General features: G+C 38.0%; 2 protein-coding genes, 1 long non-coding RNA gene and 1 pseudogene across 3 annotated transcripts; 1 reads left to right on the top strand and 3 right to left on the bottom strand.

The window, feature by feature from the left end:
• Positions 1–653: 653 nt before the first annotated feature.
• Positions 654–1,537, top strand: LOC140782445 (uncharacterized). The gene is made up of 2 exons (XR_012107880.1): positions 654–1,108; positions 1,229–1,537. It is a non-coding gene; the product is annotated as an uncharacterized lncRNA (long non-coding RNA).
• A 1,029-nt stretch (positions 1,538–2,566) lies between these two features.
• Positions 2,567–5,406, bottom strand: LOC140781644 (ACT domain-containing protein ACR9-like). The gene is made up of 6 exons (XM_073127719.1): positions 5,036–5,406; positions 4,701–4,913; positions 4,498–4,603; positions 3,850–4,189; positions 2,986–3,270; positions 2,567–2,888 (listed from the first exon to the last, which is right to left on the bottom strand). The coding sequence occupies exons 1-6, from the start codon at positions 5,322–5,324 to the stop codon at positions 2,739–2,741; spliced, it is 1,383 nt and encodes a 460-aa protein (XP_072983820.1). The 5' UTR covers positions 5,325–5,406; the 3' UTR covers positions 2,567–2,738.
• Positions 5,407–6,590: 1,184 nt separating this feature from the next.
• Positions 6,591–11,122, bottom strand: LOC140780957 (UDP-glucuronic acid decarboxylase 6-like; annotated as a pseudogene).
• Positions 11,123–11,801: 679 nt separating this feature from the next.
• On the bottom strand, positions 11,802–14,273 carry LOC140782163 (uncharacterized). The gene is made up of 5 exons (XM_073128600.1): positions 13,862–14,273; positions 13,120–13,267; positions 12,801–13,021; positions 12,531–12,707; positions 11,802–12,356 (listed from the first exon to the last, which is right to left on the bottom strand). Exons 1-5 carry the CDS (start codon positions 14,048–14,050, stop codon positions 12,270–12,272), a joined length of 822 nt encoding a protein of 273 aa, XP_072984701.1. The 5' UTR covers positions 14,051–14,273; the 3' UTR covers positions 11,802–12,269.
• Between the last annotated feature and the right edge of the window lie 279 nt (positions 14,274–14,552).

Here is a 14,552-nt window from a genome sequence, read left to right as displayed (position 1 = left end):
CTACTTGTGTAGAAGCCTTGGCCCATTCTAAGGGTCCCAATTTATTTTTGAGCATACTTGATGAAGAAGCCCAGCCAAGCAAGAGAATATATCATGGCCTGGATATCTATTGGATCTCCATGCCATTTAAGTAATCAACAAACGAGTTGGGCATATAATATTCATCCGCAATGGTTTCCTCGTCGTGTTGTTTTGTTTTTTTAGTACCACAACACAGCTTTTAATTCCTCGACATGTTTGGTTTTTAATCGAATGGGGTTTTTTTTTTTGTATATACATGCCTTTTAAAATCTCTTATTTACTTGTGTGGTCTTCTAAATGGATATGTATGTATATGTATATGAAAAACTTTTATTTTATGTATGGATGCTTTTTTGGAATTAATTAACTGTTATATTTTAAATAATTTAAAATTTAAAAATTTATATTATCGTCATTCTTTTTCTTGATAAATTTCTCTTGGTGGAGGTATTCTTATCCTTTTTAATTAAATTATTTAGAATTAATTTAAAAATAATCAGGTAAATATCTATGTAAATAATATATGTTTTGAGAAGTATACATGTTAAAACCCTAATAGGCTTTCATTTGATTTATTGTGTAGACATCATCTCCATTCTTTGATATAGAAAATTTTCATGATATATAGAAATAAAAAGCATTCGTGCAATTTCTCTTCAGCCTCTAGTAGAAGATTTTATTATAGTTGATATAGCCTTTCTCCCCTCACTTAGAGTTTTTCCCGTAGTCGGTAGCTCTTCCCAACCTTCTCCTTGAAGAACATTTTCCCATCTCTATTCTTCTCCCCCTCCCTCTCTTCCTCCACCAACCTCTAGTTTATTGTTCTATTGTCTATCTCTCTTGTAATCCCCCTCGCACTTCTCTTATTGGTCTCTCTTAGTAGTCATCCTCTTTGTTATTGCCTATTTCTCACCTTTCCACTGTCCTTAACATGACCTCATCCTTTTCTCGATCTAGGGTCCTCCCACCTCACTGTCATGCTCTCCATGGTATTCCATTTTGCTAACTCTCTCACCTTGCCTTAAGATCAATTTGGTTGAAAGTGCTTTTCCATTGTTGTGGAGTAATCTCCCTTCTTTTATTCCATGTATGTATGTATATGTAATTATACGTGCATTGTATGTAAACATCAAAACCTACTCTTCTCCGACCCTTTTTCCATCATCGTGATCCATTTTTATATTATTCTTTGTTTTGTTTTTACAAGGTTTCACAGATCTATCGACATTGGAGGTCACCAACGTCGAGCTCGTGGAGAAGAGGGGAGTAGTAGTCTCATTGTATCTACTTGGCTCTTTGTTTGTAAGCTTATATTATTGTAATGACTAGTTTCCTTGTAAAGTTTTTAGCCTTCAAATTTTTTTGCCCCTTATGATTTATAGTACTGCTATAGTTGGCTAAGTGAGAGACTTATTTTTAGAATTATTATTTTATCTCTTAACATTTTATTGTGCACGAGCATTTGTACTCGGTAGTTTGCTAGATAATCGGATACTTCGTACCAGTATTTGCTATATATTTTTCAGCTACCATTGTCATATTTTTTTTTATGTAACAAGTTATCTCGATTAATTGAAGCTAGTTGGTATAATCTGTTTAGGAATTTTCATTTATGTGGTTAGAAGTAGGTGGGGGTGTCACGGTGCACCACTTGACCAGTAGTCCATCAACATTAGCATGTCTCTTCTTAGAGACAACTCAGCAGTAATCATCCTTTATTATCACGCCCTCGATTGTGAATTGTTGACTATTTTCACTTTAGAAAAAAAATTAAAGCATTTAATTTACCTTAAAATTTAAATACAAAACTGTACATATTTCGCCACATAAGTAAAATGGCAGATGGGAACAATAATTCCAATATATAAGTCGCAATCTGAGTTAGTGAAATATAAAAAATTTAATTATCAAGTCTTATAAGATAATTATGTAGGCTACTTACTTGAAAAAATATTTATATTTAAAAGAATTGCTGTTTTGATCATTATTTTTGTTGAAACGCTGTGTATTAAGCTTTAAAGCGTATTATACGCGAAAAAGAAAATTTGGTAGTGCTTAGTGTGGTCAAAAACTTGTTATCTAACAAAGATTTGCGGCATCGGGAGGCGACAAGAAGCTGCCAGAAAAAAAAAAAGAGAGGTACGGGCCCACTTCGTAATTATTGCTGCCGTGACACGTCAGATCCGACCAGCAAAGCTATGAGGTGGGGCCCGGTCCCTGTAGCCTTCATATCCTGCCGAGTTCCGAGCTCAGAAGTCGTCAAGAGCTCCGAGCCACATTAGGTGACAAGCTGGATGCAATCCCTCTCTATGTCACAGACAATTGATAGCAGCGGGAATTCCAATATCGATTACTCCAAGTATAACGAGCTAAGTCATAGTGAGTGTAAGCATAACTGTAATGATTGGAGAGGTCTACTATTGTGATGCAATGGAGAGACTGGATACTAGCAGAGAGAGCTGCTTGCAAAGATAAGATGACACATATGCATAATATATATATACACTGGAATAAAATATGACATCACTCGTTAACAAAGCAAATGTTATCAGAAACACATAATAGGATTGTGAATTAATAGTTGTTGGACGTTAAAAGCACTGTACAGCTTAAGAGTGGAACCATAAAACCAAATTAAACAGCTGAAATGCATTTCGAGGAAGCTAAAAACCTACTAACAGAAATCCCATTCCAACTTTCTGATGTTATACTATAGTTCACCAACCCATTAGAGTTCTTCGTACTCTATCCACAATCTGACTTCTATTAGCTCGGCTGTTTGCTAGCGGAAATTCTCTGCTTTCATCCAAGAGAAATCTATAGACCTCCCATTGTCGCTCAGATGCCGCTTGCCGGCCAATCTCAGCCTGCACAAAGAAATAAGTAAGGAGCACATCTTGGTATCTTATGACCTTTAATGTGGATAAAAACAGCTGAACCTAGTGATAATGGCCAGTTTCTTACTGAGAAAATGCAGATTCCAAGCAGTTTCAATGCAAGCGTAACATTGTAGAATACACGAGGCCGACCCTTTCCACACAATTCAACTGGATTAGCCACAAGGAGTTCAGTGTCTGGACCACGACTGATGATCATTACGCGCAGCGGATGGAGCATTTCCAACCTTAGACGAGAACGCAGGCCGCTCTGTTTCTCAGGATCTACAATCTTTTTTCCATCAGTTTGCTGAATAAAAAGGTCCACTTCTCTGAAGCCTTTCATATCCGATAAGAATCGTCCATAATTTATCTAAATCATAAGACAATGGAATCATCAGACAAACAGCCTTACGGAACGGCCACATACAATATAAATTAAGGACAATGCCAATTTGTAAATGAGCCATACAGTACCCAAGTACATCGTTTGTAGTGAAATCTTAATAATACAAGAAAATTATATACAATAAAAGTACATGGCCTATCTTAGCAGAGGTTTAGCAAGTTGCAGATTGATCCAGCCTGTACAACAGGGAAGACTAAACTCGAAGAGAGGCCTGTCAGGAAAGTAAGTAGGACTGACAAAGTATGCATCTCTTGTTATCGCATGACACGACATTAGAGAAAATTATCAGAAAAAAAAAACTGTGATTGGATCAAACACAAGCTGTTCATGCTCTTGTCCATGTCTGGCATTATTCATATGTTTAATCTATAAAGATCTGCCATTCTGGTTGTCTTCTTTTTGTATAATTCAGCAAAGATAAGATGACCTAGTAAGTCAGGACAGTCCAACAACAATCTTCTTAATCAAGCATATAATAGCATGAAGTAATAAGAGTGAAGTAGAAAGTTGTCTTGTGGTAGATGTAACCATGTGGGGGACTACCTGAATGTTGCAGTCCTTTAATGTCCTCAAAATATCATACAGTAGGCCTTTCTGATCAACACAGTGGATTTGGATGAGAGTGTGTGCAGGGCTCAATGAATTGTCAAAATTAACATTTGCCTTCTGCAGCTTTCTCATATCAGGACTAAGCGACTTGGAACAAATATCGCTCTCCGACAGCTCCAGCTTAAATAGTTCTTCAGCGATTGCCGGAGGAAGAGAAGAGAACCCCTGTTTAAAACCTTCAGCTAATAGAATCTCACAGCTGACAGAAGTACCTAAGGCAGCATTAAGCCTTTCACATGTCTCATCCTGTCTCTTTTTAGTGTGCAACAATTCCCTGTAGTTAGAAGTATAAGAGTCATGTAGCAGATATTTGCAATTCTTTCTGACTTTTACCGGCAATTAGCCCATAATCCAACAATCTTTTACACAAAAACTGAACCAATAATCGGGAAAAATTAGATAGATTTTTCTCTAAATCGAGAAATCATTGGAACGACAGTGCACAAACAAGAAAATTGCAAGATATATTTTCGATATTTGACAGTCACCAAACTATCACAGGGAATTGATGAACTGAATAAATCCTATGATAGAAAACAAATGCAATTAGTAAAGTTGCAGCTATAATAGTACTAAACTCACATGCCGTCCGTAATAAAAAAGAGGTCGACAACTCTACCATCCGGTGTCGTCGAGACCTTTACTCTATGTATCAACAGCTCAAGCTCACAAAGAACATGAGTCACATCTGCATCAAATTTCCCAATTCTATCATCAAACTAAGCACCATAATTTACTTCCAACCAAACAAATAGAAAGAAGAAAAAGATACATCAGCTAATTACCATGCAATAATCCCTTTCGATCGGTGGAAAATAACTTTAAGAGATGCATTTGAGATATCCCCGGCCGATTCAAATCAACGTAAAACGGAATCGAGCAAGTCGGGCACAAAGATAACAACCGATTCTTCAAGCTCATCCATTGGATTCTTAACGATGCGGAGCATGGAACAACCCAGAACACGACGTAGCACCATTGCCCATCCGTTGATACATCTACGAGAATTTTAGCACAAAAGCCCAGCTAAGAACACAGGAATATAAATCGATAAAAAAAATATATAATTCGGTAAAAGAGAAGGGAAAATGAAAAGAGTAATCCAGAAGCGTCGACTTACCTCCTCGCGTAATGCAGAGACCGTACTCGAGGATCAGACGGCAGATATCGCACCCGAGGCCGGTCTGATCGGGGCAATTGACGGTGATGATGCTCGGCTCGCCGGTCCGCTTCCCCACCTGAATCACCACCGCGTCCTCGCTCGCCACCCCCATCCCTCCGCCGCCGTCTAATCTCGATCCGATGGCCCCTGGCGCGGCGTAGGGCATCCTCGAGAAAAGGGTCGAAACGGGAGACAGGATATTCCTCGGATTCCCCTCTCGTCCTCTCTCAAATCCGCTTCTCCTCATTTTCTCGATCCTTTTCTAGTTTCTAATATGACTTCGCGTAGCCGGTAGCCCGCCGCCTCGGCGAAAGCCACGTCATACCAATCTCGTAAGCCCTTATTGTCCCACGTGGCTGATAGTAACTCGTGAAACGTAGTCTACTGGGGCCCAGCGGAAAGGAAGCTACCTCGGCCGTACGATTGGAAGGGGAGGTTTTTGATAAAGGCGGTGTGGTGAGTTTAAGGAAGCTGCACTCCCCTCCCCCTCTCCCTCTCCCTCTCCCTCCTCGATCCTAATCAATGTCGCTTTCGGCTTTCCAGAGCCAAGTGGCATATGAAGCCAAGGTAGGCCAGTTGCTACGGGTAACAATTAAAAACTACTAAATAAGAACAAAGGATGGATTGTTTTGTATTGACTAATGATGGTCTGTGGACCATCGGCGGACCACAGTATATACGTGTCTGGGACCAAGGATTAGATTCCGTGACCTTTTTCTTTCTTTTTTTTTTCATTAAAATTTTCCGTAGCAATGGTACGATATATGTTTGATTGAGTATAATTGATTGCACTTGGGAGAATTTTATTTATACCAACGAAAAATTGAAAGAGATAAGGCAGGTGAGGCCCAGGTGAGGAGTTTCTACAGGAGAAATTCTGAGCTACGCGAGCTACTTGGGTGGACTCGAACAGAACCCTGGATAATGGATTAAATTATTTTTTATTCTATTTTTCTGGATTCATTTTTTGCACTGCCTTGGGTAGCACTACTCTTTCAAGCACACGCTTTCGCAGAAGGCTCCGTTTGAAAGGATAAAGATAAAAATCCGAGTCACATTCCAGTATCTCAGAAATGATATAGCCGAGAAGGACGGACCCGCATCTGGCCTTTCTACTTCCTATGTGCTAAGGAGAGCCAGGGCCAGTTCACTACACAGGGCATACTTATAGAAAGTGACGGGTATTAATTGCGAGAGGATGCATCACAGCTCACAGCTTGGACTCCATAGTCCACCCACACCTCTACTCTAAGAAAATCTTATGTTAAACATATCTAATTGATTAGTTTGACATGTCAACTATAGGGAGACTCGTATATGTAATACGCCCAATATAAGATTTAGTAGAGATAAACGTATAATACATAAAAAAATATTGATTAATTGTTTAAATTAAATAGTCAGTTGACAGACATCCTACACATCTGTAGCATTTTGAAGAATACTATTAAAGGATTTTCTTTCTATGAGACTTTAAAAAAGGATAAATCCCTGATGACATCTAGTGTAGAGATGAGTGCAAATCATATGTTTCAGAAAAAAAAAAAAAAGTCTCGCCCTCCATTAATGGCACAACATTCAAGCAACCTCAGAAAAACGTCTTATATTAAAACAAATTTACGCTAATAAAATACAAGGTGTATACCCTAGCAAAGATGCAACAATTAAAGCAGAAAGATCTGTGAGGCATGTATGAGGAGTTGAGTCCATTTCTTATGCTTTTCTAGGTACACCGAGCCGCTGTCGGAAATCCTCCTCCATCAGAGGTAGACCCTCGCGGAGAGTGACTTTGGGCTCCCATCCAAGAAGCTCTTTGGCCTTCGCGATATCGGGTTTCCTCTGTCTTGGATCGTCAGGGGTGTTCTCCACAATCTTCACTGGTACATTTGGGTCGATCAACTGGAATTAACAACAAGGCAAATGATCATTCTAATAAATAATAATGCCTTTCTGCAGTTTGAACTTTGATCTGCTATTATAATTAGCAGCGACAGTTTTACAAAAGAATAATATTTGGTCGGTAGACAAGTCATCGACATCATGAATGGTTTCGCTTAAGCAACAAGAAATTTGTTGGACATTCTTCTTGTATAGACTGATTACAAATGCTGGTATGAAGATATAGAATAACCAACCTCCTTTACAGTCTGAGCAAGCTCCATCATAGTGAATTCACCTACAGCATGAGAGAGATGGCAATCAATATTTACAAAGGAAGAGTAGATTTTTATACTAACATTTTTTGAAAATTTGATAAGCTACCATTTCTTAAGACTAGATACAAAAGAAAAGCTTAAATATCATGATAGTCTCTGCAACCATAAGGAACTGCTTCTTTCATTAAAGACTATAGCTACCAGGTGTATAGCTACCAAGGGTAATCAATCGTTATGAAGGCAAACCTCAAAATTACCTGGGTTTCCTATATTAATTGGCCCAGTGTTATCCCCTTCCATCAGCCGAATAAGACCATTTACCTACAAAATGAAAATTTTGAGTTACATGGAAGCAGCCACCAGGGAACCACAACCGCTTGCGATTTAAATAATTTGTAGCAGAGAGGAAAAAAAAGTGCATACCATATCAGAAACATAGCAGAAACTTCGGGTTTGGGTTCCTGGTGCTTGAACAGTCAAGGATTCACCTCTACATAATATGTTAATGCAGAAGATTGGCATTACAACAATTCATAGATAAGACAGCTTTCAGCAAATGATAGTAGTTCTCCAGTAAGTTTATGTACAGAAACAGCCTGATTTATTATGCACTAAGCATTACCGCAGTGCTTGAGCTATGAGTTACTAACAACACGTCCATCATCAATGTTCATGCGTGGTCCATATGTGTTGAAGATCCTAGCAATTCGGATCTCTGCCAAAGCAGAAGATAATCATTGAATAGAGGAATCTTATTTCACTTTAAGGTCGTAGTTAAGTTTCACCTATGCCATGCTGCCTATGATAATCAAACATTAAAGTCTCTGCCACACGCTTCCCCTCATCATAGCAGCTCCTAACTCCTAAAAGCAAGCAAGAATGATCATATCAAAGAATATTAAAGAGAGATCAATATCAGATATTATTATGCGTATCACAGTTTGAGCATGAGCAAAATAATAATGGACCATCAAGTAAAACTTTCTATTGTGTTTCGGTACCAAAATATAAACTTTAGTAAAATGGAATGTAAATGATGTTAAAGATTGCATTAACAACAAACTGCCAAGTCTCGTGGCAAACAAATACTTGTGGTTACTCGACCAGCCATACTTGTGGTGACTACCAAAAGCTTCCTATTAATGCAACAAAAGTTTATCTATAAGAAAATTATAATATTAGAGTTGCAATGCGGGACTAATGTATGATTACAAATATAAAAAAAGGGACAAGATTATGCCTGAAAGAGTACGTAATCAAAGATGGCAATCATAGGTGTATGGTTATGCTTCAGCGAAAAGAGTAGCATATAATCCACAGAACTAAGCTGATTATACGCTATCAAGAGCAGAGAGTGTGTAACGTAATTCATTATTCCTAAAAATGCCAAGAACAAACTATAGTCAGTCACTCAGATGAATTGTTGTACCGATAGGGTTAACATTGCCCCAGTACTCTTCCTTCTGAGGATGCTCAAGAGGATCACCATAGACCTCTGAGGTCGATGTCAGTAATATTCTACAAGAAGTTGAATAAGCAAGAGTCAGAGTAGCATCCTTGATGGAGATAAAGCAATAAAGGGGGTAAGCTATTACCTAGCTCCAACTCTCTTTGCAAGCCCCAGCATGTTTAGTGTGCCAATCACATTCGTCTTTATAGTCTACAATATTGTTAAAGTTCAAGTTATCACTTTCAGTTCCAACAAAAATTACCAATAGAAATGAAGATCTTAGCTCCAGTGGTGCATAAAAAATTTATGAGCTGTGAAACTGTCAAAGATTTGTTTTTCCTTTCTATGAAGGAATTCTTGACGTTGACTACTAAATATACTTTTGGCGATAAATAAACAGGAGAGCATCTATGAGTAGGTCAGAAAGATTGCTAATTTCTGCTCAGCTACTTTGAGATCAACAAGTTATACAAAAAAAATCACTTAGACAAAGCAAGTATCAATATGTAGGTTTAGGTGATGAATAGTACTTGATCTCACTAATAGGGAAGGTTCATAGAGCTAGCTATCAACTTGCGACATAAATGTCTTGACAGTATGGAGTTCTCCAAAGCAGAAATTAAAAAATCAAGAAATATTACTGCAATATGAAATCTTAAAATTTCCTTCTGCCGGTAAATGGATAAAAAAAATATAGTTATCAATAAATAATTCACTTTATCCAGAAAGTGCAAGATCACTTCAAAATACTAAGCTCATAATCTTCCTTTAAAATATCTCAATAATGCTAATAATGAGAGTAAACACACCTTAACAGAGTTGTATTTATAGAAGATCGGAGAAGCAGGGCAAGCAAGATGATAAATTTGATCAACCTCTACCAGCAATGATTCCGTAACATCTAGAGAAAGATGTACAACTGATCAACCTCTACCAGCAATGATTCCGTAACATCTAGAGAAAGATGTAGAACAAAATGCTTTACTTCAATATGCATTTCAAATAGAAAAGTTGGTACAATTGGAGAAGTTGAACTTTCTAAGATTGTTTGGGTGTATAGAAGCCTCTCCAACAAAGGGTAAAGCTGGATCTTAGCAAGATATAATATCATCTTAAACATCAATATTAAAAAAAAAAGAATTGCTGGAACTTACCATGACGAATGAGTTCAAATCTGGGATGCCCGATCCATTTTCTCAGATTGTCCTTCGAGCCAGTGAAAAAGTTATCCACAACAATAACCTGGAAAAAATAAATATAAAGACTGATAGTTGCAAAATATCAACCAGAGGACTTTCAAATAAAAACAAACACAGAATATGGACTCGTCAAGAGATCTGTTTCCTTTCTTTTCCTTGTTGCGAGAGTTATAGCATAATTAAGTAAGAGATTTGAAGTAACTTTTAATAGATAAAAGAGATATAAAATTATTGGTCAGTGGTCACTAGACAAATTTAGAAAGGACTCTCCAAAATATAATAGGCATTTTTTATGATAACGATGCAAGCAATATTAAAAGGAACTAGCATATGATGAATTTCACTATTTCGAGAATAAATCAATGGCATCATATAACACCACTCGTGCAATGGGAAAGAATCAAGATTTAACACCGCAACTTTACGCAATCACAAATAGAGCAGCAGATCACAGCAGACAAAGATCCATGCTAGAGTTGCGGATATATTTATACACTTAAATAAAGGACAAAAGAACAAACACCAAAAGAATTTGTCATCAGTCCTAAAGTAGTAGTGAATGGTCAGAACTACATTGAAGTCTGAATGCAGCTCACACATTCACACTCATTCAAGAATTCAGGCTATTGTTTAGTACCTCATTCTTTTCATTTTCCATCAGCTTGTCCACCAAATGGGAACCAATGAATCCAGCTCCCCCAGAAACCAAGATTCGCATATTGGCCTGTCAAAAATCTAGATCACACCAACTCAAAGAATACGTATCCAAAGCAAACGAGATGAGATATCAGAAATCAAAGCACGTTAAAATCAGAGACAAATCTATAAGATCCTCAAACGTGCTACAAAATTAGAAAAAAAGAATGCCATTCAGCATGCAAGAAAAAAAAAATCAAACATCTAATAAATTTTGTAATAATGCGAGCGATCTGAGAAGGGAGGAAGCAAAATTACCTGAAAAAATTTGGAGAACCGAAGAGGAGATGGGGTGGGAGGTGGCCTTGTGATCGTCTGCTGCTCTACATTTGTGGACTCTTTTGCCATTGCTCAGATCTCCACTCAAACACCTGATCTGCACAAAGCTTTCAATCTCTCTTCAAAGAATTCGTAAAAGTTATATCAAAAATTTAAGTTCACAGATATTACTCGACCCGGAGCTATGTTTTATAGATACAAGATCTCACACAGATCCAACCGCCTCGTACCAACCGATTTTATTTTAAAAAAACTCAAAATTATACTCAAGACCAGATGTAACGCTTCGAATTCAGGCAAAGGGATCGAGAGCTATATACCAACGATCTTTTCGGGATCTGGAATCCAGATCCGAGTTTAAAAAAGCTTACCGTAAAGAAAAATTAAAAGAAAATTTACCTCGAAGGAGGGGAGGGGAAGAAGAATGAAGAATTCTAGAAGGGTTTAGTAGTGGTTTTGTGATTTGGATTAAGGAAGTGAAGGATTTCGTAGTCCGTTTCTAAATGCGCCTTGGATTCATCTGCACTTGGCAACGTATCGCGGCTGAAACGGTTTACGAAACACAGGTGTTTGGTATCATGTGTTTACGTCATATGACGATAATACCCCTGGATGTTAATGGATTCGGATCTTTTTAATAAGTTTGGACCCTATCAATACAGATTGAACGGCCCCGCTGATGCCACGTGTGGTTCATCCTAATGCTGAGGCCGTGGGATTGAAACCAGCAGTTACTACTCCAATATGAATTAGAGTAGAGACAACAATTTCGATTTAAGCAAGTTGTGGTTTTGAGTTTTTATTTGTATGGAAATCTTCTCCCATGTTCTTATCATGCATTTGTATTTCATGTGAGACATTAGTTGAGCCATCCATCTCCATTGTATTAGAAAACTGGCCAAGATTCTTAATTTTAAACAAGGATCAATGAATATTTCCAGATATAGTTGTTCAAATCAAAGAGATATTAACCATAGCCACATGGTTGATAGGTATAACCCACCTCATGGAATAAGAACAAGGGCAATCATCTTATATGATGCCTTTAGTCAATTCTCAACACAAGCCTCAAAACCTTCCACAAATTTCCATCTATAAGTGCATTTGATGTGCCTGGTGACTAGTAAAATGAACATACAAACAAATATTATAAAAGGAAGTGGCAACAAACTGCTTGTAAACAAGTCGAAATCTTCTACTGCAATATTAGGTAAATCACTGATCCTAGCTCTCTTCATATACCTCAGGCACCAGTTGAACTCGCACAATAGAACAATAGATGGATGTTGCAGATACATCATATCCCGAGGTAATGGCGATCAGCAATCACGGAGCTCTCTCATAGTAAACGTAATTTTAGGTTCCATTTATATCTCAACATGAAATAAATACATATTTGAGAAGTGGGATTCCTAAAAGATATCTGGGTGGAAGCGACTTGGAATGGAATCAGCTTCTTGTGCTCTTTGTAGATGGACCTTCAATGTATAATTGTTAAGCTGCAAAAGAAGAGGGAGCAAAAAGGAGATAAACAATTGGGATGAAGCATCCCTCAACATTACATCTTCCTAACAGAAGACAGCGGCAGATAATCCAAGTTTTTCAAAGAGGATTTAGTTTAGAACATGGCTAAGACTTCCAAAGAAACATAAGTAGAAGTTGCTCTTAATTACCTCTAAAGTCCGGATCTGCTCTTGGTATTGGCCTATAATAAGCTTCAATTGTTGCATCTCCTTTAGCTTGTCCTCATGCTGCAAAGTTTGTTCATGCTGAATAGAAACAGCTCTCCTCAGAATTTGATTGTCCCTCAACAAACACTGCAACTGTTCTTTGAGAGCATTCATCTCCTCCTAGTCGATAATCAACAAAATGAGAGATGAGAACTCGTCTAAGACACAGGAATAGCGTGCTTACACGCAAATAAGCACAAAGTTCACATTTACCTCCACCAATGATGTGGTACCTGCAGCTGCATTTCTTTCAAATGCCTCCAAGAATTTCATAGCACGACCTCTAACATCATCCCAATCTGAGGCATTCACCATTTCTTGCACAAACATATCGACCCAAGAAGACCTATCAGGGCGCGGCCTACATTCTGTATCTGCATTCTGACTACGAATCCCTTCAGCATGCTCTTCAGATATTTGCAAGTTCATCGCACCTAGCACATGATGACAGATAAAGAGATAAATAGGGATTATCAAACATACACAATTCGATGTCCTGCCCAGGAAGGAGGTCAAAGTTCCGTTTCCTAACCTTCAGTAATGTTGCCATTTGATAAGAGTGACGTGTTGAGACCTGCTGACTCACTTCTGGCAGAAGCATCACCGAGGCACAAAGCATGAAGACTCTTAATGGCGTCATCAATTTTGTGATCATGACTATTTAGAACAGTTTCCACAACCTATCCAATAGTTTCAAATATCATTAGCTATCAGTAAGGAACCAAAAAAAAAAAAAAAAAAAAAAAACTGAATATTGAAATTTATAATTAAAAAGGATAATTTGATTATATTATTGACACATGACAAACCTTGTTTAAAAGGTCAAGCCAACAAACTGCTATAGACAATTATAAGGAACTGCATAGATCTAGAACTGCAGCTTCTACCATATAAGATAACTCTTGGCTTCAGCAGTCTATATCGTCACGATAAATTCTAATTAAATTCATCAAAACTTGCTATTTCCATAAGCTAAACAAACAACCACCTTACAGGATATCTTACTCGCATGAAGTTAATACCATCTCTTTCTGCCATCACGCTAAGAAGAGAAAACATTTAGCTACATATACTAAAAGGCACAAACATTCAATCTCTTTCATTTCTAAACTATCCCATTCACAAAATTATATGAAAGAACGTGTCATTCCTTTCCCATTGCTTTCTTCTATATCAGCAAGATCTAAACGCATATTACTTGATTAAACCATGAAGCATAACATCAATAATCTCGATCAACGAGGAGAAGAGGAGATCAAAGAGAAGGCCAATACCTCCCGATCCATCGAAGGGAACATGCGAAGTAGTACGGACACCTTATCCTCGGATCCGAACCCGAAATCTGAGGATCGGACAGGGGATCCGTATAGGGAGCAGCGAGGCCGCTTCGCCGACGGGGTTGGCAACGGAGATCCGAAGATTTCCTCGAACCCTAGGCGCTTGCCGCAGACGCCCGCAGACATGGCAGCGAAGCCCTATCCCTTTGCACAAAACCCTAGGGTTTTGATCGAAACCGACCCCTTCTCTTCCTCTCCAATTTTTCCGCCCCCTCCCTTTCCGACTCCTTTCTCTCGTCAAGACCCTAAATCGTTTGATCTGAAATGGTGTGTCTCTTGTCCCTATGTCCTGTTTACTTTATCAATCACGGCAGCTTACAGAAACGTCCCTTCGTTTCCTTGATTTCTTAATGGCAACCCTTTACTATCCAATCGTAACTTTATTAGCAGTCGCAATCCTAATAGAATTTAGTTTTAAACCAATAGCAGCAGTCCTACGCTCAAATCTAGTTACAACGAATAAAACCCACGGGCTTTATATTTGGACTGACTGGGTCATGCTATTCGATCCATTTAGCCTCCAAATTTTTTTTTTCTTTTTCAAAAAAAAAAAAGATCAATTGTATCTGCCACCTAAGTCTAATCTTGGCCCAAATTTTCAATAGAGTTGACTTAAAGCTAAAATCTT

This window comes from Typha latifolia, chromosome 2 (assembly GCF_019914945.1).
Source record: "Typha latifolia isolate L0001 chromosome 2, TyphaL0001v2, whole genome shotgun sequence".
Lineage (NCBI taxonomy): Eukaryota > Viridiplantae > Streptophyta > Magnoliopsida > Poales > Typhaceae > Typha > Typha latifolia.
This window is presented reverse-complemented; position numbering and strand designations above follow the sequence as displayed.